The sequence below is a fragment of the Lepidochelys kempii genome, chromosome 18 (assembly GCF_965140265.1).
Source record: "Lepidochelys kempii isolate rLepKem1 chromosome 18, rLepKem1.hap2, whole genome shotgun sequence".
NCBI classification, from domain to species: Eukaryota; Metazoa; Chordata; order Testudines; family Cheloniidae; genus Lepidochelys; species Lepidochelys kempii.
In genome coordinates, this window is record NC_133273.1 from 14,662,146 (window position 1) to 14,678,010 (window position 15,865).

Here is a 15,865-nt window from a genome sequence, read left to right on the forward strand (position 1 = left end):
TCTGGGACCATGGAACTACCTTCTTTAGACAGGGCCTTCTTTCCAAGGCATGAAACCTCTCCCCAAAGCCTATGTAGTGTCATTTCAAGTAGTCAGAGGGAGGGGTGGGTACTGATCATCCCAACTGCATCCCCTTTAGTGCTTCGAGCCAAAAATCAAAGAGGAACGGCTAGGACTGGTGAAAGGTGCTAGGTTAAGAGCCCTGCAGCTAAAAGGCCTCAGTGCATTGTGTGGGCAGAGGCAGTGTAAACTTCCACCCACTGCCCCTTGCAAATGCCTCAGCCTTGAGCTAGAGGACCACCAGGCTGAAGAGAGTTATTCAGATTCCTCCTCCAAATTAAGTCTTTGGCCTCCAACAGCCAACTGCAAGGACATCTGTACCAGACTGAGACCTAATGGCAAATGGTCTCCGATCATCACCACTAGGTCTGACCTAGGTAGTAGTCACCGGCCTAGAGGGAAGAGGCTCTATGCATCCCACTACAGATTCCAGAGCCATCAGTCCCATGCATCAGGGGCATGTGCTACATTAATCTACAGGGGCAGGGTGGTGCTCTTTGGCTTTCCCACCCCATCTGAAAGACCCTCATTTAAGTGAATGAGGAGAAACAGGAATCTCAATACTTCATGTAACCCCAAAACAGCCTGGCTGGAATAGGCCATGATCTTCTCTATTTATCCAGTTCCCTTCCCTCATTCCATTTCCTCCTCTGTGCCTCTCCACTTTTTCTTTACAACTTTCAAGAACCCACTCAAGTAACCCAAGGAAAAAAAAAAAGTTCCCATATTTATGGTGTATTGCCCATCACATTTTGCTCATATACACTGATTCTTTACCCTTACACTACAGTGTGAATAAGGCACACATTTTAAAAAGAGTGAGGCGAGCTAGCCATTGGAACTTAAGGAATGTGGTGGATTCTCAGTCACTTAAAGTCCAAGTCAAGATTGCGTGTCTCTAAAAGATCATCTTTCCTCACTCAGAAGTTATGGGGTTGATACAGGAATCACTGGGTAAAACTCTCTGGCATGTGCTATGCAGGAAGTCAGCCTAGATAACAGGCCCTTAAGGCCTTAAAAAAAAAGGCATCTATGAGTGAACCTGGGTTCATTTTAAGGAACTAAGTACAAGGCCAGTAACAAGTCTTCGCTGCCAAAACCACCATCTCATCTCAGAGATATTCATTCCAACCACATGTGCAGTAGAGATTTCCAGGCATGACTGGCAGATGTGGGTCCCATAAGCATTAAGAAGTTAATGAGGTTGCCTAAACACACTGGTTAGCTGAAGATCCCCAATGCTTCACGGAAACAGAAGTGCTGCAGCTCTTGTACATCACATCCCCACTCTCTAGGCCTGCCTCCTGCTGCCCTCCTCCTACTCGGTATTCGGAAGGAAGTTACACGTAACGAGAGGGCTGCAGGCTTGAGCCCAGGTGACAAACAACTGTGGAGACCTGAACTCAAATAGTATCTGCTGTCACAGGTGGAAACAGTGCAACACCACCGTGATAACCACAAGCTACCAAAGGAAACGGTAGATTCTCTGACTCTGGAGTCTTCAATTCAAAGACTGGATGCCTTTCTGGAAGATCCGCTCTAGCCCATCACATTGTTGGTTTCAATGCAGGGGTAAAACTTCCATGGCTCATGATATGCAGAAAATCAGACTAGGTTATTTAATGGTCCCTTCTGGCCTTACAATATAGTAAAAACAAAAATAAAATCTGAGCCATCTCAGCCTATAGCTGTCCATTATGTGCCTCTGCTAGGAAGCATGCAATGGATTGCAAGGAGCCCAGAGTCTGGACAACAGGGTGACGGGCTCCAATGGTCAGGTGGAGACCAGACCCTGTGCCCCCAGTGCCACATTTTTCTTCCATTAGCTACAATAAGATACTCCGGCCTTTCACCGATGCCACTTCAGATTACTATCCACACAACCCTGTTCCCCTGTCACCTCTATGTCTCCTCCAACACAGCCAGGCACCTTGCTTTCAGAAGGGGAGCACCACCACAAGACCATACCAGATGAGCTTGCATAAAAGCACAAGCACAACTTGTAATGACAGCTCTGCATGTGAGGGGGGAGGGAAGAAGTTTGTCAGCCTGAAGAGCAAGGATGGTCTAGGGGTTATAGCACTAGAGATTTGGGTTTAATTCCCAACTCTGCCACAGACTTTTTGGGTAGCCTCAGAATGGGCTCTGTAAAATGGGCATAACCCACGCTCTCATCTTTGTTCATTCTGTTCAGACTAGACTCTTTGGGGCAGGTCTCTTGGTCTGTATATGTAGAGACCCGAGCACAATTGGCCTCTGATTTTGGCAGGGCCGCCCTAAGCACAAGTAAAACATGACTCCTCCTCAATATTTAATAAACTTTATTTCTGTATTGGGTTACTGAATATTATTTACAGCTGTAAAAGAGAAAGCGAAGAGTTTAAAACTGTACAAAGCAGTGCACTGGGGACAGCGAAGAAGCAGTGGAGACAAAGGGGGCGCTAAAAGCACAAAAACAACAGGGCAGAAGGTGGCCACTTCCCAGGAGTAGTGAAAGAAGCAGGTAGAGTTGAAGGCAATCAAGCGAGGCTCTGTACACGCTGAATTCTCTTGTGCAACTTTGTACATGTCCCACCCTGTAACAGAAGCTTGTACAAATCCCTACATAAAAATCATCATCCAGGATACATTAAAAAAAGAAAGGGGCACTTTGCACCCCCACCCAGTCTTGGCACCAATTCTGTGCTTTAAAAAATACTATGCCAGTAGATTTTTTTTTTTTTTAAAAAAGGTACCCTACAGCAGCTGTTTAAAACAGGATTATACAAACACCACAAATATATATTAAACATTTTCAACAAATAAACTCATTTGTACCTGTACAAAACAGAAGCAAAAAAAACACATTGTTTTTCAAGACAAAAAAGAAATGTGCAAAATAACCCCAGAGAAGGCAGCTTAATAGCTTGCTATTTGGAGAGGCCAGGAGAGAGCAGCTCCTGTTGACAGTGGGGGACTAGGTCCTCTCTTTTTGGCTACTGAGGTGAGAATCTTTATTTGGGATGGGCAAGGATTTTGCCTTTTAAAAAAAAAAACAAACGTCTCTCAATGGTGGTTCTTCCCCTCTTTCCTTGACTGTAATTCATGCTAGTTTCCTTTGCTGTCCATGCAAAGCATCAAAAGAGCACCGTCAAGCCTCCCGTCAAACTACTTTCCATCATATCACCCTCTAGATGTCTGACCTGCAGAACATACTGTTCACACCCTTCCTCCTCGGTCATCCCTCTGTCCACTAGCAGGGATGAGAGAGAGGGTCGTTCCTGCCAGAGAGCAAGGAGGAGATTATCTTGATGGACAATGGCAGACTGAAAAGCTCTGATGTGAACTACTCCAAGCAGCTTATCAAAGCAGAAGATTCCCTGGCAGATCCATTTCAGGGGTGCTAACATGAAGTGGAATATGCATGATTCAGACATGGGAAAGGAGAGATCTGTGGTTGTAAAGGTTCTGCAATCAACATAAATCGGTCTCGAGTGGCTGGCTCTCCATGGAGGATATTGCATGCCAATGCATCATGGCAGGGGGAAACTCACCACCAATGGAGGGGTGGGGGGAATGGCACCTTATCTAAAAGCTGCAGATTAAAGTGAACACAAGGAAAGAGGGGGGAGATACAGACATCAGAGGGGCTGCTCAATGGATTGGTTTCCCCATCCACCACAGGCTTTATCTGCCCCTAGTGTCACATCCAGTGAAAAGGAAGACAGACAAGATGCAGAAAAAATTGAGTGAGAGATGGAGAGTGATGGTGAAAGAAATGAGATTCAATCTACATAAAGGTAGCAATTAAGACAGGGCGAGACAGTATCGCGACATTGACATCAGCTACATAACCACCTTATCCAAGTTAAAAAAAAAAGTGTCCATGTGGAGTTTTTTTTTGGTGTTTTCACTTCCCACTGAAGTGTTTTATGTTCTTGTTTTTCAGAAGGCCCCCCCATCTCATGCCATTCCACATCTAGCACCTGGCATTTGACATGTTGCCATTCCCAACGCTTCCCCGTCCAAGCTTCATGTACTCTCCTTCAGCCGGCAAAGGGGCAGAATGTGCTCCTGGACTGCAGGCATTCAAAGGATGCTCTACAGCCGTTTGCCAGGAGTTGGGAGGAAAGCAGCAAGGGATGTGCAGAGAGATTCTGCAAGGTTGTGTTTTTGGGGTGGTTTTTTTTGGAAGCATGCAGGGATGTGATGTGACCTTCATCAGCAAAGGTCATCTTAGTTGTGAAACAAGGATATTTGAAAACAGCCATTTATAGGGCATATTTGGTTTTGGCATTGGAGGAAGGTACTGGGGCAGAGGATGTCCAAAACTAGTGACGACGGGGAGAGGCTGGCAGGACCACCGTCCAATGGGTCAGCGCCAAATCGTTGGCCGCTGTTTCAGTTCTCTCGGCATCCTGTAGGTCACTGGTAGAGAAGGTAGCTCTTGAGGGATGCTGGCAGTGGCAGCGCTTGGATCTCGCTCAGTCGGTCTTTGCCCAGAGCCAGCCGCACAGAACGCCGGCACAGGTCCATCAGAGGCAGCGGTTCGGCTGCAAGACAAAAAAGCCACACGTTAACTCGGAACACGAGTTAAGAGCCTGGTGGCTGCAGTGCTAGTTACAGTAGCCGATATTCTCAAGAGGAGTGCGAGAGAAACTGAGGCCCTGGCCTGTTCGGGAGCCCCTGACTATCCATTACCCTCAGCAAGCGAGGCGGCAGTTCTAGGTTACTGTGCAGGGGGTCCCAGTAGGCCACGAAAGCTGTCAACTATCTGCAGCAAGCGAAGGTGATGCATGCCCTAGAAATACCCATGGTCGGGTAAGAAAGGAGATCTTGGAATCCCCCATAAGTAATTAGGGAGGTGTAGCAGCATTCAGTTAAGGTGGGAGATGCCACATTTTTAGACACCACAATGTGGGAACCTTTGTGAAAGCTGTTTAAACACAGGACTGCATCTTGCAGCAGGATTTTACCATTTCTAGATACCCCAAAGCTGTGTACTATTCTTCACATTTCTAGGCACCCCAGAAGCCTTCACATGCTTACTTCTGACCTCCCCACCCCCAAAATACAGACAGGCCAGCTCCATCAAGCTTCACAAGTCACTATATTTGCCTGCCTCAGCAGAGATTTCCCCTTCAACCTGATCCAGCAGCACCAGACAGGACTACACACCTGCACCCATTAGTTCAGTATCCACGTAGCAGGTTTCATAGCCCTTAACAGTGAGCCAGCTTTATTTCGAGCTCACACAGCCAGTTCTACTGGGGTGTCTTTCTATGCATCCTTGGTAGATTGGGCAAGTTCCTTGTGGCAGCACGGCATCCCCCACGGTGGGCCTAAAGAGTTCCTATTCAGTTAACACTTCCTGAAATGCAAGCGCCATGTGATGAAGGGTGCAGGTGTCCTGGCTGCTAAAGTCAGTGCTTGCACTGAACACGCATCACTGATGTGAGTAATTTCTCTTCTGCAGTCAACCCTGCCCACCTCCCCACCCACCCCCAAAAACCATCATTGCAGCAGATCTCTAGCCAGTTTCTCCTCCAGGGAGATTTTTCTAATGAGGTAGCTCAAGACCTCAGTCTCCATCAGAGGTTAATGGTAGCCACCCTGAGAAAAATTCAAAGCCTAACATGAAGTCACCCCCAAAGAGCAAGTTGAGCTCACTTGCCTAGGTCAGGACTTCAGCATCTAGGGGGTAGAGGAGAAGCAAACCACCTACATAATGTCTCCAGCAAACCAGGCTTAAATACCTATATTTAAGGGGGCAAGCCCACGTCAGACCCTAGAGAGTGTTCCCAGAGAGTGTGTCCCACTGTGGACAGAACACGCTCTACTGGAAGATCTGCAAGTACGATTCTTGCAAAAATGCTTTAATAATACAGAAAAGAGAAAGCGCAAGAGTGGCTGGCTTCACTAACCAGGATTAAGACCCACGAAAGGGGGAAAGCCAGTAGTCAAAAGCCCAGCTTCATTTTAGCTCCAAAGTTACATTTTCAGGTGAGGCTTGACAGACTCCGGCAGTACCCCAGCAATGAAGAGCTGGGGAAATGTTTTTCACTTCCAACGACTGCATCTGCACCTAGGGCTCCATACCTGTCCATGCAGCAGGGAGCTGCTGTCTCTAGTTCTCAAGAAGGAGGAGGATCTACAAAGGCCCAGTTTTCAGCACAGTGAGCACAGGAAATCGAGATTAAGATTTGATATTTTAGAGACAGAAGATCCAAATTGCCATCTCCCTACCTCCCAGGTTACAATTCTGCTACCTAAGAAAATTCATAGCCCTGAAAAAGTTCGGGATTCTATAGGCCAAACTCAAGAATGCTCTGCATTTAGATGCATGAACAGCAAGCAGGAGATGCGACTTGCGTGCGCGAGCGGTCACACAGACTAAAATTAATATTGACTAGGACTATTCACTGCTCTCCAGAGGAAAGACTGGCTTCTTGCGCTCTGACGGAGCAGATAGCAGGAACCAAAGTTACAGCTGCACACAAGGAGAAGAATCTGAATTTCAGGAGTTTTTCCTTGATTAAGTTTTCCAAGCTCATCTGGACAGCACTGTAAATAACGGTTAAAGGTTTTCAAAAGAGACGAGGTGTGACTCAGTTTGGGGCCGTCTCACTCAACACTTAAGATTGAGGGGAAAAAAGCTCAACAGGGTCTAAAAATCCAGGCTCCAGCTGGAAACCCAAAAACAGACGTTGCAAATCTTGGCCAACAAGTGCCAATTTTTCAGGAGTTGACTACAGATTAATGCCAACTCTGAAACAAGCCAAAATTAAGCTATTGGCCCTGTTCATCCTGCCGCCAGATGGGAGGCAAAGTTTTTCCCCGCCCCCCCAATTTTCTGACCCTAAGGGTCACTGCATTCATGCTCCCTTCCAGAATCATTCCAAGGAAGAAAAAAAAAACAAACAAACAACCCTCTTGCATCTCTCCTCCAACTCTTCCCACTCCATAAGAGTTTTAAGATCCATCCTTCCCTTTCTGCCCAGAGCAACGCTCAGTCAGGTCTCCCCCCACCCCATTTTCAGATTACTGTAGCCATTGCTTCCACCTTTTAGCCTCCCAATACTCATCTCAATCCATTCACAGGACAGCTTGTTACGATCACCCTCTGCTTTCCCATGGACAAAACTGTGGTAGAGTTTTCCTAGCAGCTCGGTTGGAATCCCTTCATAGACTCCAAGGCCAGACAGGACCACTGGGAACATCTAGTCTGACCTCGTGTGTAACAGGCCAGAGAACTTCCCTAAAATAATTCTTAGGGCATAGTTTTTAGAAAGGCATCCTGTCTTGATTTCAGAATTCAGTGCCTTGCATGTCAGATCAAGTTCAAGATTCCAACCCTTCCTTTCAAGGTTCTACACACCTCTGCTCCGCCCCCATGACACAGCCTCTCCACCTAGCCAACGATGCCAGCCTTGTCCACCGATTGGTCTCTGCTCTTTCCACTAAAATCTACACCTTTGTCCATATCATAGAATATCAGGGTTGGAAGGGACCTTAGGAGGTCATCTAGTCCAACCCCCTGCTCAAAGCAGGACCAGTCCCCAATTTTTGCCCCAGACCCCTAAATGGCCCCCTCAAGGATTGAACTCACAACCCTGGATTTAGCAGGCCAATGCTCAAACTACTGAGCATGCTGTCCTCTATGCAAGGGCTTCCCTGCCCTAAGCCTGAAGGTCCTATCCCTCTCTCGACACACAGCTCAGCTGCAGTGCTGATAAATCAGCTAATTAACGGCTATGTGGCGAGGCATATGGGGACATGACTCTATAAGTCATTTTAAAAGGCAAGGGTGCATACTGTGCATTTGATTCTCACTCTACTTCCTGCTTCAGGCCCCACCCCAATGCACTTCATTTGTCCCTTTGCCTGTAATTTCTTCAGGGCAAGGACTGGGTCTTTGTTTATACAGCATTCAGCACAATAGGGCCCTGACCCTCCTCCTTGGGGCCTGTGGCATCACTGCAACAGAAACATGCCAATGCCATGGTCTTCAAAAGAAGATTTGGATGCAAACTAATCCAGTTAAATTGCATTAACTACATTAGTTTGGATAACCCAAACAGTCCCGTAAAGATCACCCAGCTTCCATAGGAGCCAGAAATGAGCTTCTGTTGGCAGGTGAAAGGAACACCCAAAAGAACCACCCATGCTTGTATCCGAACTGCTGACTCAGAGAACGCAGCCACTGCTCATAGAGCAGATTCATGAGCATGGTGTCATTCGACCCAGGATCATTACTAAGTCCTCCAGGAGCTGTTCCATCTGTGCCTGGTAGCTGGTGTCTGACCATTTCTGACCCGGTTACCATTCTCCACGGTCAAGGCTAGGCTCCAGTAGCCCCATATAGAGTACGCTACATCTCGAAACCCGCTCCAACTGAAGCAGAGACAGAATATGCCTGTTCGCTTGCTACGTGGAGTTCTGTGCTGAAAACTCTAGTCTATATTGGCTACCTATTGGCTTCACCCCGATGGCGCTGAATGGTTTGAAACCCAGCTACCCGAGCAACTGCCTCCCCTAGGCCATGCTGGATAGCAGGTGTGCTTGAGCTGGAGTCCCTTCTGGCGGAGTGGTAGGGCACCATTGCCAAGAGCTCTCTATTCCAAGGCTTGATCCCATGCCCACCAGGGTTGGGCACCCTTCCGGACCTGCTCCAAGCCAGCCTGTTTAGAGACAAGGATGCCGGGAGGAAGTGGCTGCTGCGGGGCCATCTGGTTTTTAGGTGGTAGTGTTTAGTTGTGGAAGGCAGTCTATACAGAAAGCATTGACATTATGCATTTTCAAGTTTCAGCACCAGCATCCTGAAGGGGCACCTAACGCATGGAGATTAGACCCCTGACCTTTACCCGGTGCCTTTCCCTACTTCACACATGCACCTGCCCTATGCCTGGACCCTCAGAGCTAGTGCAAGTGAAGGGCTCTTGCTCATTTATTAGCCTGTCAAGTAAATACAAAGCATTCCCAACCATTGTCTCTGGTTGAATCCTTTCAGATACAGAAGACTTGATAAGGTGATTGGCAAAGACCACAGTGCAGACAAGAATCTGTGTTCCTGTGTCACAAAGCTCAATTTAGGCCACCTCAAAATTAGACCAGTCTAGTCCCATCACTGTTTAGGAGGAGAGGGATACATCTCTGCCCGTCTGCTCCTGGGTGTCATTTGAAGTGCCTGTTTTGTCTTACCAACTTCTGCATGGTTTGGGACCTAGGTACCCAGGAGACCAACCATCCCCATAAAGTGCTGCAGCAGCAGCTACCAGGCTTAGCTGGAAAGCTCTCTACAACCAACAGCACCTGGAAGTGAGGAGTGAGTTTTGGGGAAAGGGTCCTGGGCCGTGGAATTCTCCTTGCTGATGCGCAGGAGAAAGCTCTTCCTTTGAGCTAAGCATTTGCTTGACATGGGTCACAGCTAGGTCAATGTTTTGCTGTGATATGTACCAGAGTGGGGGGAGGGAGGGGGTCATTACGGAGATTGCAGTTACAGTGCACTGAAAGCGTAGAGTAAAAATACATGAGTTTGGATAGGTTTAATCCGCAGCTGTCCCTGTAGTCACGTAAATGCTCAGAGCTTGCTACATACCCAACTGCACCACTGGCCAGGTTTGCTCAGAGCCCCTCTACAGTAAAATTTGAAAATCAAGAGACTCAACGGTAGGTGTTTACAGCAGGGCAAATTAGGAGAAGTGAGACTTATCACACACATCCCCAGAATAAAATTAAAAACAGGCAGGCCAAACATTACACTCCAATGCCTGTGACTCAGCACCAGCTCTGTTTCAGGCCAAGAATACCCTACTGCATGTAGATGGGTTGCCAGGTTTGGCTAGATAATAGAGCAGCAGAAACACCAAAGCCGGAAGATTGAGTCTCTGCAGTCCAACCTAGGTAGCAAAAACTAGGAGGAGTTTTAATGCAGAGTGAAAACAAAAAAATCCCTTTCACTGTTCAAAAACATTGTGCCTTTTGGTCTGTTTGTACAACCCCTAGTACAAACAGAATCCTGCTCCATGACTGGGGCTCCCGTGGGATAGGGGAGACAATACAAACACCACCCATTGCCTTAATTTAATAGCTACAATGGCAAGGAGAGTCAAGTCTGCATTATTAGGCACTGGCATTTCATTCTACAGAAGTGAACTATACTGCTTAAAGAAAAGGAGTACTTGTGGCACCTTAGAGACTAACCAATTTATTAAATAATTCATTAATTGTAATTAATACTATACTCAATTCTGAAAGGGCTCCATCATTGCACTGGGTGACCTTTGCATGGCTTCAATGAAGAGTAAGTATATTTACCCCCCCCAAATACAGGAAGAAAGTATTCTGCAACACCTTGCAACAATATAAGACAGATGTTACTCTGGGGCTTGGGGAGAACATGCGATCCCTTCCCTTATTAAACCTGACAAATTTCAGTAGCAGCAAATGCAGATTAAGCCATTCCTCCTAATGGACTAATTCACGTTCTGGTGCAATTGGGAACCTCTGTCCCAAAGACAGAGAGGCTTTTTTTCATGACCAATTTGAACTTGGGAAGCTTGTACTAAGCTTGGTGACCAATGGCCATCCTGAGTTTACACTGAGCTGTCAGAACTACCAAGGGTTTCCTGGCTCCCAACCCCACTCTGTTTAACAGCGTTCTTTAGCCTTGAAGGGAAAAGGACAGAAAGCTAGTTGCTGAACAAGATGAGGTTCCAGGCTAATGACGGCACAGCTCCCTACGCACCTGTCTGCAGAGCGAGTTTAAAACTTGTTTTCCTATATAAAGGGTACATGGACAAGAGGTCACCTTTCAGGTAGAGTGCTACAGGACTTTGCCTTGTCCATTGGCCTGAATCCATAGTAAGGCACTGGAGACTCTGGCAGTAAGGAGGAAGAGGAGAACATCAGCTTTCCAGATAGACTTAATGCAGATGGCTGGAGTCCCAGCAGTAGGTTTCCTCTCCGCATGGCTGCCCAAAATCTACAGTTTCCACCCTATACAGTCACCTACTTACTATCAAGCTGCATTCCTAATTTGAGGCACCATATGCTGATGGGCAGCCAGACCAGTTGGGGTTACCCTGCTATAGGGACAATCTGGCTGACTGGTAACTGCACCAGATCCACTCAGAAAGAATACTACTCTTTCCAAACACAGCCCATCAGAAGAGACGAATCTGAAGTAGAAACCCCATCCTCCCCCAAACCCTTTGCTGCCCTAACAGGACCTGCTGTCCCAACAGTCATTTCGGTTTGCACAATCCAGAGTTTTCAGGTACCTAGCTATTGGGAAGGGAGTGTGGATATGTGGTTCAATCTCTTTAGCGGGGCTAGGAAGGCATGCAGAGATCTGCATTTTCAGAACAAGCTGCAGAGGGTTATACTCACGATCAAGCCCGTTCAAGTAGCGCATGCGTATTTCACAGTGCCCCCACACTGCGCTTACAACTGGATACAGTTTTTTCCCTTTAAGTCCCCGAAAAGCAACACCCATGTATTGCCCATCTACAATGAAGCTCAAGGTCCCATCATCCATGTCCAGGACCACCAGGAAAGAGTCCGGCACAATGAAAGTCTCATCCGGTTCTAAGAAGGCAGGGTAGGTTTTACTCGGCTGGTTCTTGCCATCGTGGTATAGTCTGTTCCGCCCAAGGTCCCAGCCCCAGGATTCATGGTTATTTCCTATCAGGGTCGTGTACCCTACAGAATGCAAGGGCGCGTCTGCCGTAGCCACTCCTACCACAGCATGCGTGCCCCGCTGCCTCATGGCCCACGTGATCTGCCACACATGCAGTCCCCTCGTATATCCAACTTTGCCTCGGATGGCATCTGTGCTCTGAGCCACCGGATGCCGGTGAAATATTAGTTTGTCGTCCTCTTTCACAAAGACATTCAGCGAGCGGTCATCGTTGTTCCACGAGTGCAGTAGCTGGACCTCGTATGAGACCGGAGGCATATCCAATAGCAAGTCCAGGCGCGTGGGCTTGCAGTAGTCGAGCCCCTGGAGCTCCTGCTTGAGGGGCCTGTATGCAGGGTCTCTCATATCCACAGTCTTTATCCCGCCAGTGACCTTCTGACCCATCTTGTGTTTTGAATTCAGGTATTTAGAGACTCCCAGGGCAAGCTCATCAATTACCCTCCGGCTGTCATTCAGCCCTGCAGAAGAGATTGCTAGGAGACCTTAACAAGATGTGCACTGGTCAGTATTGCCTAAGAAAAAGAAGGAAAAGAAAAACAAAAGGAGGAGAGTTAAACATTAGCACAACCTGTAAACAAAGTTTCCAGCACCCGGTTGTCTGGGCAAACAGACCAAAGGTCACATCTAAGGGGACTCACATGCACCCTGCACAGACAGAGACAGGACCACCACACACTGGAAGGTGCAGCATGTTCTAGAGGGAACCTTTAAGTTCTGTCTACACTGCAGGAGTAGGTGTGACTGCAGCATACGCTGACCTACCTGAGCTAGCTTTCATCTAGCTAGCGAGAGCACCAACAGCAGGGAAGTCACTGCAGCACGGAGGCTTAAGCCTGTCTGGGACCCTGGGTACTTACCCAGGCAGTGAGCCAATGCTGAAGTCTTTGCTGCTGCAGCTTCACCACTATTAGGACTTGCACTAGCTGAATTAAAGCTCTCTCAGGTCAGTCTCCACATGATGCAATTTCACCTCTGACTGCAGTGTGGACAGACCATAAGGGCTGGGAGTTTGCCAGGCAATTCACGTGGGTGAAGTTTAAATATTTCCAGCTTCCTTATTAAGCACACCCAGCCTCCCACGAGCTACAAGGATGACAACTCTATGTACTGTGATGTACAATGCATAGAGAAACCCAGACTTTGGCCCTTTGCGGACATCATTAAAAACACTGACAGGTTTCAGAGTAGCAGCCGTGTTAGTCTGTATCTGCAAAAAGAAAAAGGGAGTGCTTGTGGCACCTTACAGACTAACCAATTTATTTGGTAATAGCTCATCTTCAGTGATCACTCTCTTGTTACAGTGTGTATGGTAACACCCATTGTTTCACGTTCTCTATGTATATATATATCTCCCCATTGTATTTTCCACTGAATGCATCCGATGAAGTGAGCTGTAGCTCACGAAAGCTTATGCTCAAATAAATTGGTTAGTCTCTAAGGTGCCACAAGTCCTCCTTTTCTTTTTATTAAAAACACTGAAGCTGTGGTTTTCCCTTGGGTTACAAGGACTGGACCACCCTGTTGTCACTGGGCCATGATAAAGCTTTTAGACACAGGGCTTCTCTAATACGCTGCCTCCCCATAGGTATCCCCTGCATTTAATCCCCAGTCACTCCTGCTAAGTACTCTATTGTATGCTGCATACATCGGCACAAGAGTTACAGCTTGATACAAGGTACTGGCAGAGATTAAGAAATTCCTTGATGGCCCTGAACAGGCCATTGAGTTGTAGCAGATACACCTTTTAGCAAGCATAGCTTTGCTTCATCTCAGCCCCAACCGATACTCTCATGGATGCAAGCTGCACGAGACACTCCAGCCACTGCCAGGACCATCCACCTGTGTGTATCTTTCCAGATACTTATAAAGGCCCTAGAATTACATTCCAGCTGGACAACAGTCAAAGCAATCTCTACAGTTGCCCAGAAAGGAGCCAACACACACAAAGCATTTAACATTCTGCAAAGAAAAATCCCTGAACAGCCCCAGACAACTACTGCAGCTATTTGAGCCCTTGTAGCAAAGCGATTCCCAGAGGTATGCCCAAGTTCAGTTGCGTTTAGTGCCTAGAAGGAGCTTGCTTTCATCTTGCAGGGTGAGACTGCTTTGGTGGGAGAACTGAGCTTGCTTATTTGGACTTGGTTACTGAAGCTTAAAGGCAAGGTCCAAGGATTACTGCAAGTTCGGTATTTAGATTGTTCTTAGCAGCACAAGCCTCCTGTATCCCGACCCCTTGGTCTTATTTCGCAATAGATAAGACAGAACCAACCTCCAGACAGAAGCAGTTGCCACTAAATAATAAAGGTGGCTGAAGACTCTATCCCAATCTGCAAAGAGGTCTAGCACTTGCTGGGATATTACAGGGCTGGCTGGCCGAGCCTGCTGTCTATGCTATCCTGCAGGAGTTTCGCACTTTGCGTCCCACTTGCTGGTTCAGTAAGGGTTGAGAGCACAGCAGAGGAAGCACTCGCTCATGTGAGGTGGGGAAGTGACTTGCACGGATTTCCCTGGAGTAGCAATAGCCGGCCAAGGGCGCCGGATCCAGCCTTCCTTGGCTGGCTGCCGTGGGTGACAAGGCTCTGGGGTGGGAGGGAATCCTCTGGGCTCTAAGCACCCTCTGGAGAAAAGATTACACAATGCAAATACACAGGCCAGGTTGGCTCGTTGCTCTGGTACAGCCTCGAATAGCTTTTCCTTCCTCAGCTCCACTCTGAAACGCGGCTCCTGAAAAAGCTTTAAACATGGCTACTTCCCAAGAGCAATAAAGCTATTTCAGTGATCAAACAAGGGAGAGGGCCAGGCAGTAAGGGAAAGCCCCAGATGGTGACAAACTGTTCACTGAACAGCGGGCAGAGTTTGAGAGCGTACCCTCCTCTGGGACAGGTCTGGAGAGGGATCTGTCCCCTGGGCCCCTGGCACTTCCCTAGTCCGACCCCTCAATACTGTGAAGTACCTTGGAAGCGTCCGGATTTTGCAGAGCTGAAGGAGCAGGCAAACAGGCTCGGCCCAGCCTCAGGAGGCCCACATTCCAGCAACGCTTGGCAGCAGAGCTCCCATTGAGTTACTGGAATCCAGACAGCAGTTACAAAAACCCTCCTTGTACGTTTAGTCTCAAATTCTCTGCATCACTGGGGCAGCTGCTCTTCCCAGGGAGACAGAAGCAGACTCCGAGTCCAGAGAAAGGAGCAGGATTCTTTGCACAGCTTCAGTTTCCTTCCAAGCTTCAGACAGACTCATTTCGAGAGGAGCCAATCTGCTTAGAGACCAGCCACCTTCATGCACTGTTCTGTGGCCTTGTGTCCACCCAAGCAAATCTGCTCTAACTCAGCTACACAAGCAACCCTCTGTTTATGAGCCGCCAAGGCAGGGGCAGCTATTAGGAAAATAAAAATATAGGAAGGGAGGGAACCAGCTTTCTAAGAAAAAAAAGTGTTGTTTTAACGTTTCCTGGAGTGAGGCAATCACCCAGAATTCCTGCCAGCTACAGTCACAACAGTTACTCATGACCAGGATCTCATCTGGCATGGAAAAATCACGGTGCATGAATCAGATCTTGTATAAAAAATATAGATATAAGGTTACCGGACATAAGCGGCAGCACTTCAGTTAGAGGCAATAGGGGGAGGCTGTAATGTGCATCAGCATCACCATGGACAGACTGATCAGCTTCCCCTAAGCTTTATGCTAACAAAGTTGCTGAGACTACTCTGCTATTTTAGGTGCCTGTGGTCCAGGGGTTGCTGCAGTTCCGTGGCTATTTTGCCTAGTGTGCTAAACCACACACACACACACAGTTTGTCAAGTTTTCTGAGACTAACCAAAGTTCCATCTCCAAGAAGTTAGCACCACAGCAGGACAGCTGGCATAGTACATTGGCCATGAAGATCTTACACATTCTCTTCTGCCTTGGACCGGTGAGCTGACTGTCAGACTCTTGGAGGTGTGCGCTTAGGGAACAAACCACTCCCAACCAAGCCTGCCCTAGTTTGTTAGACAGCGATGGAAGAAAAACCAGCTGCCTCGGAGAATGGTTTCCGCCTTTAGATGCGCAACCCGTTTTCTGCTACGGTTTTGCACCGGCCACACGCTTCACCATTTAAGAGACAGTGTCAATGAAACAACAAG

General features: G+C 47.7%; 1 protein-coding gene across 6 annotated transcripts in view; it reads right to left on the reverse strand.

Moving 5' to 3' along the window:
• Positions 1-2,364: 2,364 nt before the first annotated feature.
• The window catches only part of SPSB1 (splA/ryanodine receptor domain and SOCS box containing 1), a 68,176-nt gene continuing 54,675 nt past the window's right edge, over positions 2,365-15,865 (reverse strand). For 5 of the 6 annotated variants that reach the window (XM_073316758.1, XM_073316763.1, XM_073316760.1 and 2 more), the window contains exons 2-3: positions 11,431-12,252; positions 2,365-4,592 (exon numbers count right to left, since the gene is read on the reverse strand). In XM_073316758.1, coding sequence (XP_073172859.1) covers positions 4,465-4,592; positions 11,431-12,124 — 822 coding nt within the window. In that variant the 5' untranslated portion in view covers positions 12,125-12,252 and the 3' untranslated portion in view covers positions 2,365-4,464. Of the gene's footprint in view, positions 4,593-11,430; positions 12,253-14,693; positions 14,857-15,865 lie in introns of those variants that run through there. The other variant, XM_073316759.1, reaches the window with a different exon arrangement.